At 42.4% G+C, this 21596-nt stretch overlaps 1 protein-coding gene across 2 annotated transcripts in view; it reads right to left on the reverse strand.

The window, feature by feature from the left end:
* Nucleotides 1-480: 480 nt before the first annotated feature.
* abca5 (ATP-binding cassette, sub-family A (ABC1), member 5) overlaps nucleotides 481-21596 on the reverse strand; it is a 36704-nt gene continuing 15588 nt past the window's right edge. For both annotated transcript variants that reach the window (XM_015962101.3, XM_015962102.3), the window contains exons 13-38: nucleotides 21118-21237; nucleotides 20673-20811; nucleotides 20448-20538; nucleotides 19117-19256; nucleotides 18592-18711; nucleotides 18299-18497; nucleotides 17971-18137; nucleotides 17249-17376; nucleotides 17035-17172; nucleotides 16817-16930; nucleotides 15793-15963; nucleotides 15602-15715; nucleotides 15335-15469; nucleotides 11626-11694; nucleotides 10234-10325; nucleotides 9876-9999; nucleotides 9682-9799; nucleotides 9490-9581; nucleotides 8794-8969; nucleotides 6176-6251; nucleotides 3816-3910; nucleotides 3592-3711; nucleotides 3355-3507; nucleotides 1008-1087; nucleotides 867-922; nucleotides 481-676 (exon numbers count right to left, since the gene is read on the reverse strand). In XM_015962101.3, coding sequence (XP_015817587.3) covers nucleotides 536-676; nucleotides 867-922; nucleotides 1008-1087; nucleotides 3355-3507; nucleotides 3592-3711; nucleotides 3816-3910; nucleotides 6176-6251; nucleotides 8794-8969; nucleotides 9490-9581; nucleotides 9682-9799; nucleotides 9876-9999; nucleotides 10234-10325; nucleotides 11626-11694; nucleotides 15335-15469; nucleotides 15602-15715; nucleotides 15793-15963; nucleotides 16817-16930; nucleotides 17035-17172; nucleotides 17249-17376; nucleotides 17971-18137; nucleotides 18299-18497; nucleotides 18592-18711; nucleotides 19117-19256; nucleotides 20448-20538; nucleotides 20673-20811; nucleotides 21118-21237 — 3168 coding nt within the window. In that variant the 3' untranslated portion in view covers nucleotides 481-535. The remainder of the gene's footprint in view (nucleotides 677-866; nucleotides 923-1007; nucleotides 1088-3354; nucleotides 3508-3591; nucleotides 3712-3815; nucleotides 3911-6175; nucleotides 6252-8793; nucleotides 8970-9489; nucleotides 9582-9681; nucleotides 9800-9875; nucleotides 10000-10233; nucleotides 10326-11625; nucleotides 11695-15334; nucleotides 15470-15601; nucleotides 15716-15792; nucleotides 15964-16816; nucleotides 16931-17034; nucleotides 17173-17248; nucleotides 17377-17970; nucleotides 18138-18298; nucleotides 18498-18591; nucleotides 18712-19116; nucleotides 19257-20447; nucleotides 20539-20672; nucleotides 20812-21117; nucleotides 21238-21596) is intronic.

Raw genomic sequence — 21596 nt, forward strand, 5'->3', positions numbered from 1 at the left:
TTAGAAATGCTCCTCTCAGGCTGATCGGACATTCAAAACCAAAATCTCAGCAGAGGAGAGGAGGGAGTGAATGCGTCCCCCCGCTGTGTCTGAGGTCTGTGCTACATGTACTGATTCAACAACATTCCCACGCTGTGCACCTCACCCCCGAGCTGCAGCACCTCCTCCAGACAGAAAGTCCCTGTGCTCCGCTGCTCCTCGATGAGGAGGTGCTAGAGTGCTGCATGAGTAGATCTGGGTTCTGGTTTACACAAAAACAAGCGTGACGCCAGATCACAAAACAAATCTATCAAAAATCCTTTCCAGAAACACTTCCCAAGAAGTGGGAAAGAGGAGGGGGCGTGGCTTCTGCATGCTGATGAACACCCTTGATTAAACACGGAGCACCAGTGGACGAGGGTTACACACGTGCACAGATCTGCTATGAGCGTGCACGCACACACAGGCTGTCTGAGCATGTGCGAGTCGCTGCTCAGCCTCAGTCACTTCCAAGGATTGAGTGGAGGATCGCCGTGAGACGAAGTTCCGGATGACCTCAAAGCTGGTGAACGATGCTGTCAGCATGGTGAGTGGGCACAGCGCCGTCCTGATGCAGCCTCTGCCACTGAAAGGTCGTACTGATGGATCCCACCTCATCATCGTCGATCTCCTGCTCCTTGGCAAACTCCAGGAACACCTGCATAGGAGGAGAAGGATGAAGTCAGATTTGTATACTTAAATTGTAGTAATGGTTCCCAGAAAAATGTCTCCTAAACTTCTCAGAAGGACAAGTTCAGAGGACCCGTCAGGTAATAGAAAACAAAAAAAGCAAATATGTAAAAGTTATTTGTTTCTGGATAAATCTACAAGTAAAAAACTCCTCCTACCTGCTCTAAAGTTGACTGAGAGAAGTTGTACTCCTCAAAGTCAAAAGTCTTTTTGGCTGAAAGCAGAGAGGACACAAAATGATCAGCAGCTGTGATCGTGTGTGTGTGTGTGTGTGTGTGTGTGTGTCATCAGAGACTCACCGTTCTCTAACTGGGAGAACGCCTGAGCCAGAAACTTCACGTCCTCCATGGGGATCTTATAAACCATCAGTGTGGTGAAGCTGTACAGGTGCAGATATGAAGGACAGGTTTAGTTTTCTGTACATTTACAACATCAGTGTGCCAGACTGGCCTTTTGTTCGTTTCCATATTTCATCGAGTTTGTTGACAAAAATTAGGGATGGGTACCTTTGACATTTAAATCGATCTGGTACTAATTCCCGGTACCTACAAATAGATACCAGTACTTAACGGTACCAATTTTCGATACTTTTTGAGTGTTCAATATTTTTAATTCTCTTTTATAATTAAATATATATTTTTCTCAATATATAACAATATTTGATAAATATCACGATTAGGGTTGTCACGGTAACCGGTATAGCGGTAAACCCCGGTAAATAAGTTGACAATAAAAATAACCGTCCAGTTTTTAAAAAACTATATTATCTCGGTGGGTTTACCGTGGCCGCGGTTTAGGCGCGGTGACCCTTACCAGCCACCGTCGCTTCAGCTGAAGTTCCTGCGGCGCGCACACGCACTTTTTAGTTTGCAACGGCACCAAAACTTTGAAGCTGAAATAATGGCCAAAGGAGGAGACGGCAGCGCCCAGGACATCCATCAGCCCTCAAAGAAGACTAAATCGGAAGTATGGGCATATTTTGGATTTCTGAAAATGCTGAGGGACAGTTAATAGAAGACGGCTATCCCGTTTGCAGAACGTGCAGGAAACAAGTGTCTGCAAAAGGCAGCAACACTTCGAATCGAATGGCACATCTGCGTGACCATCACCCACGTCTCTACAGCCAGTGCAAGGTAAGTTAACATTAGCATTTTAGCTTAAATGCATGACGTGAGGACTTTTGGTTGAGGGAGAATGCAACGAGTCACTATATACTGCAGCCGCAGCGTCCTCTGCCAGCATTTAAACCGTGTCACGGACACCCTGTTGCTGGATGAAGCATCTTATTTGTTGATGAAGAGAAATATATAATTAGTTCCTTGTCATTGATTTGTTTACTTATTCAATGCCATTTATACTTGAACATCTGGATTTGATTACATAGTGTAGTAGTTATTTTAGTAATTTGTTTAAAGTGGCTATTTATTTTAAATACATATTTTTTTAAGGTTGACTTGTACAGTGCTCAAGTCAAGTGTGGACTGGAGTTTTAGATTTTCATTTTGATAATGAAGAAAACAAGTATATGAGAAAACAAGTGGTGTTTCTTTCATTTGTTTACATATTGTTTATGTTTTGAATGTTTGGATTTGTATAATTTAAACCTGCACTGACTACTGTAACATGTTCCAGAAAAAGAAGCTATTTGTTCCTTTACTTGTGAAAAGTTGCACTTCTGCTAAGGCTTTGTGTTATTTTAGGTTTAATAAACACTGTTAAACCTTTTCAAAACTATTTCAGTTTGTGTAGAACAGGACTATCAATGCTTTCTGAACATATGCAACACCGTTTAAAAAATACCGCGATAATACCGAAAACCGTGATAATTTTGGTCACAATAACCGTGAGGTTAAATTTTCATACCGTGACAACCCTAATCACGATAAATAACATTCAACTGTTTGTATCGTCCTTGTAGTTTTATAAGCTGATAATTAAACTGAAGCAAACATCTTTACCGTGAACTAAATTTACTGTGTATCTTCATTCCTTTTTCTGTCCTTTTTCATTTGATTTTTCCTACTGGGAAGTTAGAATTTCCGAGGAGAAAGCAAACGTACCATTAGCTGATAACAATGGTGGCAATGGAAGCTAACATATCAAGCTAACGTTATCTTAAACAGTTTATTTAGCTGCTGGAGCAGATTAAAACGATGATGCCTCACACTTAGATCGTTGTCGCTGGTTTCATCTTCACCCAATCACCCGTCACATTTAGTAAAGTGAAGCCAAACTTCAGAGCGCGTTCATGTTCTTCTAGTCGGAAATTCGGAGTTTGAGGAGAAAGCGAACGCACCATTAGCGAAACGTAAGCTAACAAATCAAGGCAACGTTATCTTAAACATTTTATTTACCTACCGGAGCAGATTAAGATGAGGATGTCTCACTTAGATCGTTGTCGCTGGGACAGGGACCGACGACATAACGCTCTTGCGCATGCGCAGCTGTCTAGGCAAGTTCTCGTTATGAAGGACGGGTACCGAAACGAGGCACCGTTTGAAATGACGTGAATCGGTGCTTATCCTCACTAACACCTTGGTGAAACTCATAAAGTCAGTTAACAGCAGACTCTCTCTCCTCCTTGTGTCTGACTTGAACTTGAACATGTTTTTCATCAAGTGGAAGAGAACAGTGTGACTCCCCCACCTCTCCTGGCGTGCAGCATGTGGAAAAATTCGGAGGATCTCGTCGTGCAGCAGCGCCACCTGCGGGAGCCCCATGTGCTCCTCTCTGAGCTTCACCTCCAGGCTGTAGCCCTGACCAAATTTCCCTTTCAAGTGTTGGATGGAGCCAATGCATCTGTTAGAGAGAGACCATGAAGCTGCAGGTTCCCGTGGTCCAGAATTCTGACTAACATGTAACATTCAGGTGGAAGTTTAGAACCTCAGCTGGCCTGAAACCATAATGGCGACACGGTCGCACACAGCCTCGGCCTCCTCCATGTAGTGAGTGGTGAGGATGGCGCCACGCTGGCAGTTCCTGAACGCAGCGCGAATGGCCCTCCTGCAGACAGATCAACGTTAGAAAAACCACAGCACAGTTCAGCTAAACTTGTTGGATTAAATAATTGTCAGACAGAAACCTGAGGAGAGTTTTTATCATCTCACCACATGCGCTGCTTAGATTTGGGATCCATTCCCGACGACGGTTCATCCAGCAGGACGATCTGAGGATTCCCGATCATACTCAAAGCAAAGCACAGCTACAAACAAACACCGATTTAAAAGTGAAACTCAAAAACAGACTATATTCTATACATTTGAAATCATTTAGCTGATTTAAGAAAACAAACCACTAGAGGAGTGCAGATATTTTAGATGGATTAGATTTGATCTAACTAGGGCTGCAAAATATATCGAAAAATTATCGTCATCGCGATAACGGGACGTGCGATGGGCCCATCGCAAAGCATGTCAAAAACGGCGATAAATGTTTGGTTCAAACATTTCCATCCGTGTCATACATCAACTTTTTGTAAACCAGCTCTGTTTTTTATGCGGAAGTATTATTTGACCAATCAAATGTAGCCCTTCTGATATGCGGCCAATCAGATGGGTCCGTTCACGTAATACGCCCGCCCCCTACGTAGACCATTAGGATGAGTCGAACGCAACACCCGAACTGAGTTAGCGGCGCCATTCCCTTGTTCGTCATGCTGGCTCAGAGCAACGAACGCACTTTGTGCTGAGGTTTCTGGAATCAGCGCTGCTTTCAAACGTGAACGTGAGTCCGCTCGGGCTGACTCCGACACATGCCGGTGAACCAACCCACCGTTAGCCCCAGGCTCCGGTTAGCTTCCAGCTAAAAGGCTACAGCACTCTCCTCCCAGTCCCACCCTGCTAAAGAGGGCCTGGAAAAGTTCCCCCACACATCAAAGTGATTTTTCATTTATGAGCTTTTATAACCTTGTTAATCAGGATAGTTGATTTGCTGCTGCACATAAACTGTCGGTCAGAAGCTCTGCTAGCCGGTTATCTTAAAAGGAGCTAGTTCAATTTGTTAGCTTGTTATCAGAACCATAGTTGCAGTTTCATCATCTGAGCTGCTTTTTAAGATCTAGGTAAACTTGTTCAATTTGGGGTTAAAAACAAACGTTTTCACATATTTTCCATGTAGTTTTTTGCCAGTTCCTCTTCTGAAAGGTAGACAATTGTTTTCCTCTTTCCCTCAGAAAATCTTAATATTCTCCTAGTTTGGCCCAGCACAGTTCACTTCCCAGTTACAGCAATTCAATTCAATTCAAAAATACTTTATTAATCCCAGAGGGAAATTGATTGTTGTAGTAGCTCAGAATAATAATAATAATCAAGTCATCAAAGAGTTATTGTATATTACAATGGCTGTTGGCAGGAAGGATCTCCAGTAGCGGTCAGTGTTGCAGCCATACTGAAGAAGCCTCTGACTGAAGACACTCTTCCGTTGTCGGACAGTCTTGTGAAGAGAACGCTCAGGGTTGTCCATCATTTTCTTGATTCTCTGGAGAATCCTTCTTTGCATTATCTCCTCCAGCGGTTCAGAAAATGCCGAAACTCTGGCTGAGTCCTTGAAAGGGCTTGGAGTTCCTCCATCTTGCTGGCCAGTGATCTCACATTGCCCATTATGATCGATGGAAGAGATGGTTTGAATTTCCTCTTTCTCTGTCTCCGTTTTGCTCCCGCTCTGCACCCACGCTTCTTGCGTTTTAGCTCATTTGGGATTTGTGGCTTCAGTTGAGGTATTATTTCAGCCTTTCCAATGTTAATCAGCTGTTCCCGATTATAAACCAGACTGTTGCCATGGTTACACATCATGACAAATGCTCAAAAAGTGAAACATGCTAAAAAAAAAAATAGTCAAAATCCTCCAAGCTTCACAGCACCAGAAACAGAAAAGTAAAGTGTCCAAAAAAATACAGTTTTTCTTGAAAAACTAGAAGAAAAAATGCCCAAGAAAAGGCAAAACGTCCATTTAGTCAACAGAGCTACTCCAACATGCAGCCACCCAGAGCAGCGCAGTTCCGGAAGCAACAGCCTTATATCATAACCACATAAGTGGAGAAAATGTTCAGTAGCAATGAGAGGATTTGCTGTTGCATTTAAGTGATGTTAACTATTATTTAACATTTAAACTTATTTTCTGATTTTTTTATTTATTCTAAAACCCTGGTAAGGGATGTTTTTCTGTATTTGGAGCATCAGAAAATGTTTTATGGTGGAGGTGATGTTTTAAAGTCACTGAGAAACTGCATGCATGCAGTTTGTTGTTTTGCTGCTAATACAGTAGCAGGTGCAGCTGCATATTTTTCAATAAAAATGTTATGTTGTAATGGAATTCATGCATTAGTTTTTGTTTGCTTTGAACCCAGAGCAGACGTCACACGCCAGACAACATCAACACTGCATACTTTAGTATTTGTTCATTTATCGTGAGTAATATCGATATCGCAATATTAAGCGCTGTTATCGAATATCGCAGCCCTAGATCTCACCTTCCGTTTGAGTCCTGCTGAAAGGCTCTTGGCCGGTTTGTGCAAATGATCCTTCACCTCCAGAGCATTGGACACTCTGAGGACAACAATCACACAACAGCCTTAGAAATATGTTTTAAATACAAAAAGATGCCATTACTTTTGGAAGAAAACATCTCCTCATAAAATTTTCAAATCTAAAGTGTTTCACAATGAAAAACAAATAAAGATATTTTGTGTTACATTAAACCTAAAATCTTAGGGAAACGGACTAAAACTAATCCGACAACACAAACCACATCATCTTTGGCCTCCAAAACACAAACACATGAAAAAAGGTCTTTCTATAAATAAGTGAAAAATATTATTTTTCCCTGGTGTTTAATGTTAAAAATAAGACATCCACCCATGGATAGATTAGTTTTTCTCTGTGTGTTTAGGTGCTCCAGCAACATGTTGGTCCGTATTCCTAGTTTGCTGTTTGAGGCTCTTTTATTGCATTTGTAGCAGAACAACAAAGACTGTTTCTACAGAAAAGTTTGGTTCAATTTCAGCAACTTCAATCAGGTTTCAGGGATTTTAGGCACATTTAGCAGGTACACATTAGTGTCAGTACGGTCGGGTACGGGACCAGAATTTGGTTTCACACCGGGGTAAGATGTGCGTTTTCCATTCTGAAGTGACTCTTTTTCAGACCTCGTCTTTGAAGGTCCGACTGGGACCGAGGTGACACAGACTGACTGGGTAAAATTCACGCCTTCATGAAAGGAAGAGAGATCTGTGTGTGTGTCCTCTGAGCAGCGAACATCTCTGCACGGAGCTCACGTCACAGCTGCTTAATGGGAGGAGAGAGCAGCAAGTGTGTGTGTGTGTGTGTGTTAGGGATGCACCGATCAGGTTTTTTGCTGCCGATCACCGATACCGATATCAAAGAATGCTGATCACCGATACCGATCACGTGGATTGGCCAGAAATGTTCTACAACATTATAATGAGTGCTACAAACTACATAATCTGGGAATAAAGGAAATGTAACCTAATCTAAAATGGTCTGTATTAGGGTTGTCACGGTGTGAAAATTTAACCTCACGGTTATTGTGACCAAAATTACCACGGTTTTCGGTATTATCGCGGTATTTTTTTTATATGTGCTACATTTTCACACAATTAAATAAACACTGTATATCAGGAAATATTGTCCTCAGTTTGTGTCTAAATTTTGCCTAAAATGTGTTATTTTGTAACGATGTTATTTGTTTACATTTTTTCCCTTTAGTCTTTAAAATACCAATATTTGCCCATAACTTCTTATTTTATGTCTGTTTGATGTCATCATTTTAAAAATATTAGTTCAGATGATACTCAGTACTCAAGTAGCCTTCTAATCAGATACTTTTTACCCTTACTTGAGTAATAAACCCTATATCAGGAAAATATTGTCCTCGGTTTGTGTCCTTCCAGTGAGCTTTGCAGATGTGGGAAAATGTCATCAGGCAGTAATCATTGTTAAATTTATAATTATTCTCGGAGAGAGACCAACTCCTATCTGCCCCTGGGAGCCCCGTAATGCACAGCGTCATTTCAACATGGGGGTGTCCGCGACAAAGTTTATATGCAGGTAGCGGCGCTGCGGCTGCTTTATATAGCCACTCGTTGCATTCTCCCTCAACCCAAATCCTCGGATCACGCATTTTAGCTAAAACGCTAACGTTAACTTGCCTTGCGTTGACTGTAGAGTTGTGGGTGATGGTCACGCAGATGTGTCATGAGATTTGAAGCGTTGCTGCCTTTCACAGACACTTTTTCTGCTCGTGCTGCAAACAGGATAGCCGTCCATCTTCTATAAACTCCCTCAGCATTCTTCAAATATCTAAAATATGCCCGTACTTCCGACTTTGTCTTCTTTGAGGGATAATAAATGTCCTCCTGAGCGCTGCCGTCTCCTCCTTTGACCATTATTTCAGCTTTAGCTTCAGGAAAGTTTTGTTGTAAACAAAGCGTGCATGTGCCGCCGGCAACTTCAGCCGATGATACGGTGGCTGGTAAGGGTCACCGCGTCTACACCGCAGCCACGGTAAACCCACCAAGATAATATGGTTTTTTTAAAAACAAGACGGTTATTATTATTGTCAACTTTTTTTTTTTACCGGGGTTTACCACTACACTGGTTACCGTGACAACCCTACCTGATCGGTTTGCTTTGATCTATTTTGAAAATTCCGATCAAAACCGATAGGGGCGCTATCGGCCGATTACGATCAAATGCCGATCCATCGGTGCATCCCTAGTTTGTGTGCGAGTGGAGTTTGAGGACATGCATGGCTGTGAAAGAACAGAAAAAATAAACAATGTGGTTCAGAATCTCCAAAAGCAACAGCTCACGCCTGCCTTTGCTTATCTTATACAGGAGGACACGGACTTCCCCACGTGTCTTAAGCGCCGCCCACGGGCTCTGGGATTTCCACATTCCTGAAAACTCCTTTGGAACTACATGTGAACACTACACTGCCCGTATGAGACCAAACTGACGCGATCCTCCACCAACCGTACCGACCCTGACGTGTAAGCGCCATTTTTAACCCTGAACCTCTTATGTTGTTTCCAAATTTGCATCTCTTACTGGTCACCTGCAGACTCACCGCTTTATGATGCCGGGGACATCCTGTCCTTTCAGACCTTTGATGGCGGCGTAGATCTCCAGATGTTCCTGCAGAGTGATTCTGGGCCACAGAGGGTTCAGCTGAGGACAATAGCCCACGTGCTCCAGAGGGTTGTCCACTGGATGAAACTCGGTACTGTAGTCTCCCATCAGAATCTGGACAAAAACACACAATTAGTTCCACTTCCACTGATGACTGGGTGTTTTATTCTGTTTTTCTACCACAGAACTGACCCAGAAAATGAATGTAAGGTAAGTAACTCTTCAGGACAATAAAACATTTCCATTTGTTGTTGCTGCATCATGGAAAAAAAACAAGAGGATGCAAACTTGATATTTAAAATCTGAATGAAGTTTTAAATTTTTTGGTATCCACGTTAAAACACTTAACACTTAGTTACCAAATGACCTTTAATTTCTCCTGAGTTTTAGACAGAACCTCTGTTCACTAGGAGTGTCTAACATGTCTGTGTGGAGAAAAATCGCCAAAAACCTGAAACCTTCAGCATTACAAAGGAAATCATTTCAGAACAAAAACACATAATAATAAAAAGGTGTATTCTAAATGTAGAGCTGAGTAATATAGATGAGATATAAATAAATCCTTCCCGGAGCAGAGGAATCCCTCAGAGGAAACACTGAGTTTAATAGGCTTGTTTCGGTGTGTGTAGTGTACCTGGCCCGCCGTGGGGTTGGTGACACCTGCCAGCATGTGCATGATGGTGCTCTTTCCTGACCCATTTGGACCCAACAGTCCGAGGACTTCACCTGAAGGAACAGCAGGTTAGTTTTACCCCAGCCAAGTCTGAAACTATGATCCTGGAGGCTTGAATAGAACTTGCTCATGAGGAGAAACGAGAAAATCAACCTTTTCGAACACAGAAAGAGACGTTCTTTGTGGCCACTTTGGTCTTCTTGCCAAAAGAGAAGCCTTCTTTTCTGCCTCTGTACTGCTTCCTCAGGTTATGCACAACCACGACAGGTTTCTGGAAGAAATTGACGTATGTTCAGTGAAGACGCTGGGATGACTGCTGAGCTCTGGGACCGCTCAGATGCACTCACCTCTTCACAGGACTGGCAGGTGAGTGCCTCTTTCACTCTGGCCTTCTCTATCTGAACATCCTCATCCTCGTTCATCCCTTCATCTGGGGCCCAATCCAGCTTGGGTTTTGACTTGGACGAGATCCTGTGTAAGCTCAGAGTTAGTCCAACTGGGTCCCATCCTACTGCTGCTGTTCATCAGCAAATCCTCCCATTTAGTCGTGATAAAAGATTCTATACCTTTGTAATAACAACCCACTCAGTTTACAGCCTTAAACACTTCACACCTGCACTGCATAGCTAATTGTGGCAACAGCTGCAGGCTCTTAACTAAACTTCTGCATGTGATGTGGAATTTTATTAGAAATGTAATCATCACCTGCAAAGCTGGTCATCTTTCATCGCCCTCCCTCCATAAAGGATCTCTAGCCACCGGAGAATGAACAATAGCAGGATGCACTGGAGATAGGGCTGAAAACACATTTAGTTGAAACATGATCCCTCAGCGTCTCGTTTCTCAGTGCTTGGTGGGGCTGGGCGATATGACGATTTTAGACCGTTTTACGATCTACACATCTGACGGTCTGTCATTTTTGAGAGACCTTTTTCTCACGATTCACAGCTCTGCTGTTGAAATTCTGCCTCTGAATGAAAAGGGAACTTACCCCAGGCGAATGACACGCCTTTGTTTGACCCTTAACCAATCAGAGTGAGTCATAGTAATATATTAGTGCCCCGCTTGTTTTCACCTGTGTGTGAACAAACATGGCTTCGGCCGCGGCTGAGAGCGACAACGAGGTTTTCGTTCCGAAGAGGAACGCCTCGTCCGTTATATGGAACTGGTTTGGTTTTTCACCAGACGACAAAGAGCAGCGAAACGTCATTTGCAAAGTTTGCAAGGAGAGCGTCAAGGCAAGTGATGGCAACACCACAAACTTGTTTAATCACTTGAAAAGAAAGCATCCCAAACAGTATAATGAGAGCCAGCTAAAGCTAAAAAGCCTGCGGCTGCGCGGCTAGTGCTTCTTCCAGGCAGCAAACGCTAACAGAAACTCTCACAAAACTCACTCCCTACGACAGAGACAGCAGACGATGGAACAGTGTGATAGATGCGGTGACGTACCACTTGGTTAAAGATTTGTGTCCCGTGCGAACAGCAGGAGCGGGATTTAAGAAAATGATAAAAACACTGGATCCGCGCTAAGAGTTTTCCAGCCGCAAGTTGTTTCAAACACCGTCATTCCACGCATGTACGCTGAATGCAAAGTGAGAGTTGCAGAAAATATTCAGAATGCGCAGTTATTTGCAACCACAAGCAATCTCTGGTCCAGCCGCACATCAGCCGTATTTGAGCTTAACTATCCACTACATGAGCTGCATAGTATTTTGAACAAGTTAATGTTTGCCCAATACATTTGCAATTGACATGTTTGCACTTTAAATATGTTTACGATTTTAATTTATGTTAACTTACTTGAAAAACGAGAAAAACTGATTTTTGTAATTGTTTCTCTCAGGGCTTTTATCATCTCTGGTGTGAGTTTAAAATATAAGTGTGTTAGCGCTGTGTTGATTATCCCTAATATGAATAAATGTTTGTTTATTCAATGTTTCTCTTCTTTAATACACAATTGAAGTTATGCTATCCATGTATAAAAAATCGTGATAAAATCGAAATCGTGATAAAATATTGGAAAAATCGTGATATTCTATTTTTGCCATATCGCCCAGCCCTAGTGCTTGGAACAAATTATTAACAGGATAAACTTACAGCTACAGCTGAAATGAGCTGACTTTTCCACAGGGAGTTCTCCACATACAGAGTTGGCAGGAATGTTGCCTGGAAAATCATGGAAACATAATTTGAATAGTCCTGTAATCTCCGGACTATCTCTTAAATCATCATATGCTCATGTTGTGAAAGGGGAACAGAGAGAAGGGGAGGATAATGAACTGGACAATTCAGCAGAAGCCCAAGTAGTGGGGTGTCTACAAAGCAGGGACATTCAGAGAGACAGAAATAGTATTGAAGCAGGTCATACAATTCAAACAAGTGATCATTCTGCATTTCTACAGCAGGAGGAAGAAAACTGATTTATGTTCATGTTTATTTATGTAGCAGACGCTTTTATCCAAAGCGACTTACACACACGCGCACGCACACACACACACACACACACACACACACACACACACGGGACTGTCTCAGCTGTTATTTTCGTTAAGGAGTGTGCACGTACAGCATGCGTGCCTCGTGCACAAGCCTACTATTGAAGCTGCTGTTATGCTTTTGGCCTGAGGAGGCAATCGCGAGCATAAAAATTCAAAACTCTGTAAAGTCCCTTTAAAGTTCATGTTTGGAGACCAACCTTCACAGTTTGGAGGCTCACGCTGGTGAGGAGACACCGTTAGTTCTAGTAACACCTGGGCTCCCAAGGCCTGTTCTGACAGGATGGACGTTACGGGACCCTTAAGGATTCCAGTTGGATGATTGGAGGATTATTTAGGAGGATTGTAATGAACAAACTGATTTCAGTGGTGAAGGGTTAAATGAGTGAGTGAACCCACTACCAAGGATGAACTCTGCTAACTTTAAAAATCAGCTGCTCTAAATAAGCATGAAGGTCAGAGAGGAGCTCTAGGATGGACATGGATAAAGGAACTGTAATGTAGAGGTAAAGTAGGGCAGGGCCAACGTTAGCAGCTGTCATACGGTCCATCTGAAATGTTTGACTGCATTTGGCTTGTTCTGGGACAGGTTAGAGCTCAGTCTCATGTTAGAGTTTTGTCATGGAAACATTGAGATACCTCACATACTGATGGCATCTAAAAAAATATTATTTTTTCTCAAAATAAAGAATAATTTAAATCACAATTGAAACCTGCAATCGTAGAAAAACCTCATCCAATCAATGTGCACGTCCTGTTCTCACTGATTGGATAGAAATTGCTCCATCAAATTGTGTGTGTGTGTGTGTGTGCGCGTGTGCACACGAGCGAATTGTGAACCTGCGTTGTGATTTTGCACTACTTAGATGTAGCCATCCTTACGCTGACAAAAATGTAACTAAGTAACCTTTACTTTGAGTACATTTTATTTACAATACTTTTTACTTTTACTTGAGTAAAAATTTAGGCAAGTACTTTAACTTGTACTTGAGTAAAAAATATCAAAGTATTGGTATTCGGACTTAAGTAGGAAATTTTAGCACTCTTTCCACCTCTGCCAATTAGTATCTTACCAGTTCTAGGTAAATTGATGGAAGGAGTAGTATTTAAACAAATTCAACATTATTTTCATGTGAATAGTATTTATTCTGATGTTCAGCCTGCTTATAGAGAAGGCTATTCTACCAGCACAGCTCTGACTGCCCTCACTGATGAATGGTTGAGACAAATCGATAGGTCGCGATTGGTCGGAGCACTTTTTCTGGATTTTAGTGCAGCTTTTGATCTTGTGGATCATGACCAGAATATGGTTTTAAAAACTCTGCTTGTCTGATAGGAAACACTGTGTTGTATATAATGGTTGCCTATCGAACACTGTCCATCTTTTGTGTGGGATTCCCCGAGGGAGTTGTTTGGGTCCTCTGTTATAAAGTATTTTTGTCAATGACATGTCTTTTGCATGCAATGAAGCACATATGACTGTATATGCCGATGATACGACCATATCTGTTTCGGCTTCTAGTTTAGATCAGGTCAATGTTATGCTGCAGAAGGAACTAAGTTCCATTTCTGAGTGGGTGGTGGGGTACAGGCTAAAACTGAATGTGCTGAAAACCAAGTGTATGCTATTGAGCTCCAGGAACTCTACATGAACACAAGAAGCTGCACATTTCTTCGGAAGGACAACAAATTGAACAAGCAAAAGAGACCAAACTGCTGGGAATAACATTAGATCAAACTATGTCATGGACTAACTAAACATATTGACAAAATTGTGAATAAAATGAGTTGGAACATTTCTGTAATTAGGAGCAATGTTCATTATATGCTGACAGAAACCAGAAAACTTGTTTCACAGTCACTGGTTTTGTGTCATCTAAAGTTAAAAAGTTAAAGTTAAAGTCCCATTAGTTGTCACACACACACAGGTGTGTGTGCGAAATTTGTTCTCCGCATTTGACCCATCCCCTGGGGGAGCGGTGAGCTGCAGACACAGCCGCGCTCGGAACAATTTGGTGGTTTAACCCCCCAATCCAACCCCTTAATGCTGAGTGTCAAGCAGGGAGGCATTGGGTCCCATTTTTTCAAAGTCTTTGGTATGACCCAACCAGGAATCGAACCCCTGATCTCCCAGTCTCAGGGCGGACACTCTACCACTAGGCCACCGAGAAAGGTCTGGATTACTGTCCAGTTGTCTGGTCCAGTGCAGCTAAAAAGGACTTGGATGAATTACAGAGAGCTCAGAATAGAGCTGCAAGGCTAGCTCTCGGTTGTCCTTATAGAGCCAATATCAACTGGATGCATCACAGGTTGTTCTGGATGAAGGTAAATGACAGATTAGCCTGTAGAAAACTTGGATATCACATAAACCTTTTAGTTTGTTCACAAAGTTGCTACCGACATATAAGAGACATGGTTTTAACACAAGGAAAGCCTCCCAAGTAACCTTTACCCTTCCATTGCCAGAAACTAATGCCCTCAAGAGAACAGTCATTTACAGAGCTGTTTCATACTGGAATGTCCTGCCTGCAGGAGTGGCATTAAGAAATGATCATGGCAGATTCAAAAAAAATTCTTAAGACTTTGGTCATACATAACAATTTAAAACAAAATGACTGATGTGGTTTTTTTTAATTAGTTTTCTATAGTTATTAACTGGCCTGGGGGGGGGGTATATTTTCTTATTTGAATTATTTTTATCTTTGCTGAATTTTCTTAATTGATATGTTTGTTTTAAATGTTTCTGTATGTTATTTTTCTTACACTGTATATGTACTATTGTAAATGTTTTTTAATGATGCGGACCCCAGGAAGAATAGTCTTCTCTATGGTGAAGACTAATGGGGATCCTTGAATAAATAAACACATAAGTCAGGTGACTTTTGACTGCCATACTACAAAAAAACTGTCTTTTCAGGTTTTAGAAACAGAGTAAATTATTTTTGGAATGCTGCAGTTATTCACAAGGAATTCTGTAGTTATCTTCAACCATAAATGCGCCCAGCAGCATGTAGCTGATGAGTCAGGGCTCAAATTCTGCAGGAAGTTCTTCTTTCTTCTGAGATAACCATGCGTATGAACCTGATGGGTCAGGTTCATAAACACCATCTGAAGCCCCGGAGACCGCAGCAAAAACCATTAGCTCATCGGTCCTAAAGGACGTTAATTCTATTTCTCTGAACAGAGGCTGTTCGGGAAGCTATCCGTCATGAGTATAAAAGGAATTACTCACAATTTTTACACAGAAAACCACTCTAAAATGGCCAAAATGTCCTGCAGAAAACAGCTACTGAATCACCATGAGCACCCACCTTGGTAATGCAGTTCAGGCAGCCCATGAGAGGATACAGAGGGTTCAGGAGACACAGGACATTCTGCAGAATTCCTGTTATTTCAGGGGTTTCAAACTCAAACAACTGGACCAGGAAGGCAGAAACCACACACACCTGGAAAAATAATCACTCCTTTAGTGATACCCACCAACACCACAGACTTATTCTCCTTTCTCTGATATTTTTTTAAAGAATCTGAATCATTGATCTCAGTGCTAGATTTAATGAACAGAGCTGGGGTCTCACCATCATGGAGACAAAAGAAAAGAAGTCCCTGTTGCTCTGGACCCGTGTGAATCCAAATGAAACCACGTACGTGAGGAGGATCACGGCTGGACCAAAGCCAACAGTGCAGAGAACCTGAGAGAAGGAAGAAGAAGAAAAATGAATCTCTGTGACTCAAGACTTTCCACGTGTGTTTAAACAGCTGCACAGACCAGAGAGGTGAGGTTGCCAGAAACCAGCAGGTTTCCAGAGTGGAAGGAGAAGAGGATGATGTTCATCAAGGAAAGGATGAGGTAGTAGAAGGGGATGTCCACCGCTGCCTGACCGCACCAGTAGGCTGATGGCAACAGACCGGAGATTTGCAGCATTGAACGGCACTTTATCTGAGGAGGAAAGAAGGTTTGTTGATCTGAGACTCGAAGCTTCATGACTTACGTCTCCAACATTCAGAATCCTTTAAGTGACACGATCATAAAAAAGGAAGCAGCATTTCTTCTAGGTTTACTTCTCAAGAGGGCAGCATGTGAGTGTGCACGTGCTTTTGAGCAAACAACAGGAAGTTAATAACAAAGAACTCTACTAATGCACCAATTCACTGAGTACTTGGATACATGCGTATTAATTCTGCTGTTCTCAACTTCGGAGCAGGGGAGTGATTGTTTTCATCCACCCTGGGTGTGTTTAACTGATGGTAACATTTCTCAGACCAGATCTGAACAAAGTAGGCTTCATTTTGTGTGTCCACGCATCTACAGTAACCGTACTCAGAGTAGGCAGTTATGTGATCAGCTGTTTGTGTGTTTTGCCAATCCAGCCAGGGGTAAAGCTCTGTCCAGACAAAGACTCTCCACTGGATGGTGGAGGCTACTTCTCTTGCTTACGTCAGCAAGGGTCTCCATTTACCTCAGGGAGTGAGAGCTCATTCAACCAGAGGTGTAGCTGCATCCTGGGCCCTTTTCAGAGGAGTCCCAGTGGGCGACATCTGCGCTGCTGCCAGTTGGTCTTCACCGCACACTTTTACTCAGTTTTACCGTTTGGATGTGACTGCACGGTCGCTGGCTCACCCTGTTCTGTCTGCTGGATCACAAGGCTCACACTAAAGCATCGCCTTTTGGGCCTGATTTTCTGATGACTGCTCTGTGGGGCGTGTATATGTCCTACACTGTATGTGTTGCACCTCGTTCCTCTCCTTCAGGGAACAGTAGTTATATACATAACTTAACGTTTACGGTTTACCTCTCGATCTCGAGTGTGGTCCATGGCGAAATAGGCAGGCATTCCAGCTGCCAACATTCCCAGCATGATGGCCTCAATGCAGACCAAAGCATACGACACTTTATCGGAGATTTGCTGCAGACCCACACACACAAACACACCGTTTTTACCATCAGTTTTATAAATCACAGATACATGTTAAATGATTTATATCAGACTTTTTCCTGCCAGATACTCACATTCTCAAATGGTTTTGTCCAGGTTCGGATCTGCCCGGATCCGTTCAGACCTCTGAGGATGGCGTTGCTCAGAATGTTTACAGCCATGGGTAAAGCGTGAACAGTGGTGCTGTTAAAGGCGATGCTGTATTTAAAACCCTGTCAGAGCACAGCTGGCATTAGTACAGCTCCAACCCAGTCGAACTTTAAATAATCAGAACAAGGCTCTGCAGACCTTGCTGGATCCTGTAACATTGATGGCAGCACTGTGAGGAGCTACTTCCATGAAGCTGCTGCCTCTCATCAACTCCACTTTGATGTCCTGCGATTCGAGGTTACCGATGAAGTCAGAAATGTCTGAATCTGTAGGTCCAGAGAGAGAAACGTGGTGTTATTACAGGGTATCTGCAGGTTTAAGGGAGCCAAATTTAAGACTTTTTAAGACCTTTTTTAAGGCCACTTTGACCAAATTTAAGCTATTTTTAAAAATAAAATTTAAGCGATAATTTCCAGCTATTGCCTGGAACCGGTGCTAACCACATCGCGAACGTGGGATTCATCCAGTTACCATTAAACTTGCACTTCCCCATGGCACAAGCTTAACCAGCTAATGTGCTCATCTAAAAATAGCCCCCTTTCACAACCAACTGAATGTGTACGGTTCTGCTTACGCCAATATCGTACACAAAAAAATGCTGAACACTAAATAGAAATTCACAAAATTTTTAAAGAAATAAAAGAATTTTGTTCATTGGGTCTTTGGTAATTTAAGACCTTTGGAAACTGGATTTAAGGATTATTTGTCATTTTTAAGGCCTTAAATTTGGAAAAGTAAATTTAAGACTTTAAGGACCTGCAGATACCCTGTATTAAACACCAGGAATGATCCAAACTCGTGTTTTAGCCCTACAGCTTGTCCTTTAGACCAAAAAACATTTGTATCAGTAACAGACTCACCTGATGAGTTCTGAACCAGCAGGCTGGTGGCATATCTGTGAGGTGCCTGATTTTTTTTGAGAAGGTAAATGGGTGAAAACTGCCGTTCTGGTGAGTGAATCTGGATGTTTCCTGTCACCAGCGAAATCACGAGGATGGTACCAACAAACAGCAGGAACAGAACCAGACTGCAACACAAGAGACTGTTTCAGACACACTCTTCTAGTGAGACAGGAAATGTTCACGTGCTCCTCCGTCTGCAGCTGTAGGGACTTTTATTTACAATACCCATGTTTGTGTAAAATGTTGTGTCTTCCTTTCCTGCATGTTAAATGCTGCTGCCACTCACGTGTAGATGAAAGCCTTCCACTCCCTACGCATGTTGAGCATGTGCAGCCACGCCACGGCGCTGAACTGCTGCCACCACAGAGCGTGACCCGACACAGCCGACTTATTGTCAGAGAACGAGAGCAGCCGCTGGTCCGTATCATCCACAGCGGCGTTATCGTACTCATCCTCAGCCTGCTCTTGGTTAAACACGCTGTAGTCTGGTGGCATTAAAATACAAAGTGTAGCATTTTTACTCCAAGTTTGTTTATAATCTTATCAATCAAAACCATGACACTTTAGATTCACACCCACCAGCTTGATCCACTTCATTTTCTGCCTCCAAACGAAGGAAAACATCTTCCAGGGTCGTCATGGAAACCCCATAATTAATTATCCCCAACTTTGGTTGCGAGTCCAGCTCCGAAAACAATCCTGCGAATGAAAAACAAGCTAAAGACGACGAGTCAAAGCCTGGACCCCATTTAAACATTTAAAAGGCACGCTTTAGGACTTGTGACCACCGCACACATCTCTGTTGCAATTTAGTCTTCATTCTGTCTCAGCTTGTTCCCAATATGATCTCCAAGCCCTCATAAAGTTATCTGAGGTTTCCTCACTCAGAAACTAGACTGAGAAGGGTTCCTGATGCCTCTGAGAGCAAAGCCCAGAGAATCTCTCAAGTCAATGACAGCCTTCATAAACGTTTTTTTTAAAACTCCATTGCAAAAACCTTTTCAAATTAGCCGCCAACCACCCTGAGATACTGGTCAACTGGATGAAAACAACACATAACTAGAAAGCGTGTGAATCAGCTTTGTCCGAACCAACAGCTCTGACCTGGAAATGTGTCCATGCTTTCAAAAGGCAGCGTGAACGTCAGCTCTGCCTCATGCTGTCGGGACAACTTTGCTTTGGGAACATGACGGTTGACCAGCGATACAACACTTTCTGCATTACATCCCTCACTGACTGACATTCTGCAAAGACAAATACATTAGAAAGAGATGTGTGTTTTGTTTAGGACTCTAAATTGATCAATGCTGTGAGACAATAAAAAGTAAATCTATAGACCCTTTTACTACCTACGTCATCAAAAGTTGCGCGCGCAGCCTGGCAACGAGAGTGAAGGCTTCCTCATTCACACTCGATACTAAAACAGCGTTTTAAACCCTTTGTTTTGAAGTTCTGAGCACATAAAAATGTCGGGTTGTTGCGTGTATGGATGCCAGAATCGCTTCTCTTCAAGCAGTGGACTGAAACTTTACAGAATTCCGAAGGGAGCACATCCATTTCAACAAAATCGGAGGCGTCTGTGGCTGCAGGCCATCAAAAGGGTTGATGAAAACTGGACTGAAAACACGATCCGAAATGCTCGAGTTTGTAGCGCCCATTTTATATCAGGTAAGGTAATTATGTACTAAGATTACACCAGAAAGCTGGTTAACGTGTGTTCTATTAACTAATGTAAGTTGTGTTTGCTGGTTTGCAAATGAAATTAACATTTCATTCTAATTCATCTGTATTTTCCCACTGCATATTAGTATAAACTGTATTTCTCTAAAATTAACACGACTGTACTCTGAGCACGCTAAAAAAAGAAACCTATGCTATACTCACCCTGCCATGCAGGTACAGTTGGCTGTGAAGACGTAGTTCTCTGGTTTGTTTACTATGACCCAAGCCTCGTACATAGCAGTCTCGTGTCCTTGTCTTTGGCTAGGAAGGACTTCTGCCTTCAAGACGCAAAACTCAGAGTCTATGTCGTGATATTTTACTTTCTGTACGTGGCCACAGACAACATAGTTGTATGCATCTAACGATTTGTATGCCCCTAGCTTCTCATGTGTGTACTTACTGGGCCTCTCCACTAAAAACGTATATATATCGGGCCACTGGATATCTGGCCACGCACCTACATCTTCCACCCATTCCGTAATGCCACAGGGATCCGGGAGTCTGTTGCCATTCGTTAAAGTGAGTTTAATAATATAACATTCAAGATTTGCCGGTGATAACCCCGCAGCGTAGCTTGATAAAGCCTGAAACAACGTCATTCTCTGTTGCCAAGCTGCACGCGCATTCTCGCTGACGTCATATTGTTTACAAACAGTAAAAGGGTCTATTAGGCAGGTATTCTCTTTTTGTAAGGACTTTGAAGCACTACTCACCTGAGATGATAACCAACCCCACACTTGATCTTGAGATAAAGGGAGGAGCCGACGCATTTCAGCTGCCCTTGAGAGATCACGGCTTTACGATCTAGAGAGAAGATACACACCCAAACCAGGTGAATAAGATTTGGTTACAGATCTGTTGTTTTTTTCCACCAAACTTTTTAGATATAGTGGTGATGATGATGCGTTTAGATCTTTATGCCTGGTTTAAGTTCACACCAGCGAGGATGTCCGCCTCGTCCATGTAATGCGTGCTGAGAACTATAACTCTGCCGGCTCGGAGCTTCTTCAGCAGAGACCAGACCTGGTGTCTGGAGCAGGGGTCCATTCCTGCTGTAGGTTCATCCAGAAGAAGAATCTGACAGAAACAAGCATGCAGAAGAACAAAACTAGTCAGATCTCTGTTCGCAGAGCGACGCCCACATCTCCAGCATGAGATGAATCCACCACAAATGAGCTGGTGCAACACACATGGTTTTAGGTTTCAGATTATGGTCAGCATGAGTAAGTTACAGTAAAAGCAGAAAGGGGAAATGTTCTTTTGAGGCATGGAAGACTTAGAACGTTTTAGATGAAAGTTTTGTGGGAAATGTCAAGTTGTACACATCTGATTTAACTAAAACTTTAGATCTGAAAGAGTTGAATGCTCAGAAAATCTGGTCACCTTTGGATTTCCGAGGATGGCGATGCCCACGGAGAGTTTTCTCTTCTGGCTTGCACTTAGATTCTTAGCCTGAGCCGTCATAATCTTCTCCAGGTCCAGATCCTTCAGCACTTTGGTCACCTGTCAGTGAAAACAATCATTACTGACATCAAAACTTACAAGCTTACTTTAGGCTTCCTCTATTGCATCTTAAGCTGCAATTTATTTTAAAACTTAAAAGAAAATTAGTGAGAAACATTTGCTAAAAAAAATCTAGGCCTTTGTATAAAGTTGAATCGAGGAGATCTTTGTTCATTTGTTTCCCCACTCTGGACTTTTCAAACTTTCCTTGAGAAAAATGTAAGGGACATCAAAGTAACGTTAATAAATCCAGTGCTTATCAACAAAAATGAACTACTGGCCCACATTAGAGGAGTTGCTGTGTTGTCGCTGCGTAAAAACAAACGAAAAAGTAAAATAAAAGGGCCAAAAGCACTCAG

Source organism: Nothobranchius furzeri, chromosome 16, assembly GCF_043380555.1.
Source record: "Nothobranchius furzeri strain GRZ-AD chromosome 16, NfurGRZ-RIMD1, whole genome shotgun sequence".
In the NCBI taxonomy this organism is placed as follows: Eukaryota; Metazoa; Chordata; class Actinopteri; order Cyprinodontiformes; family Nothobranchiidae; genus Nothobranchius; species Nothobranchius furzeri.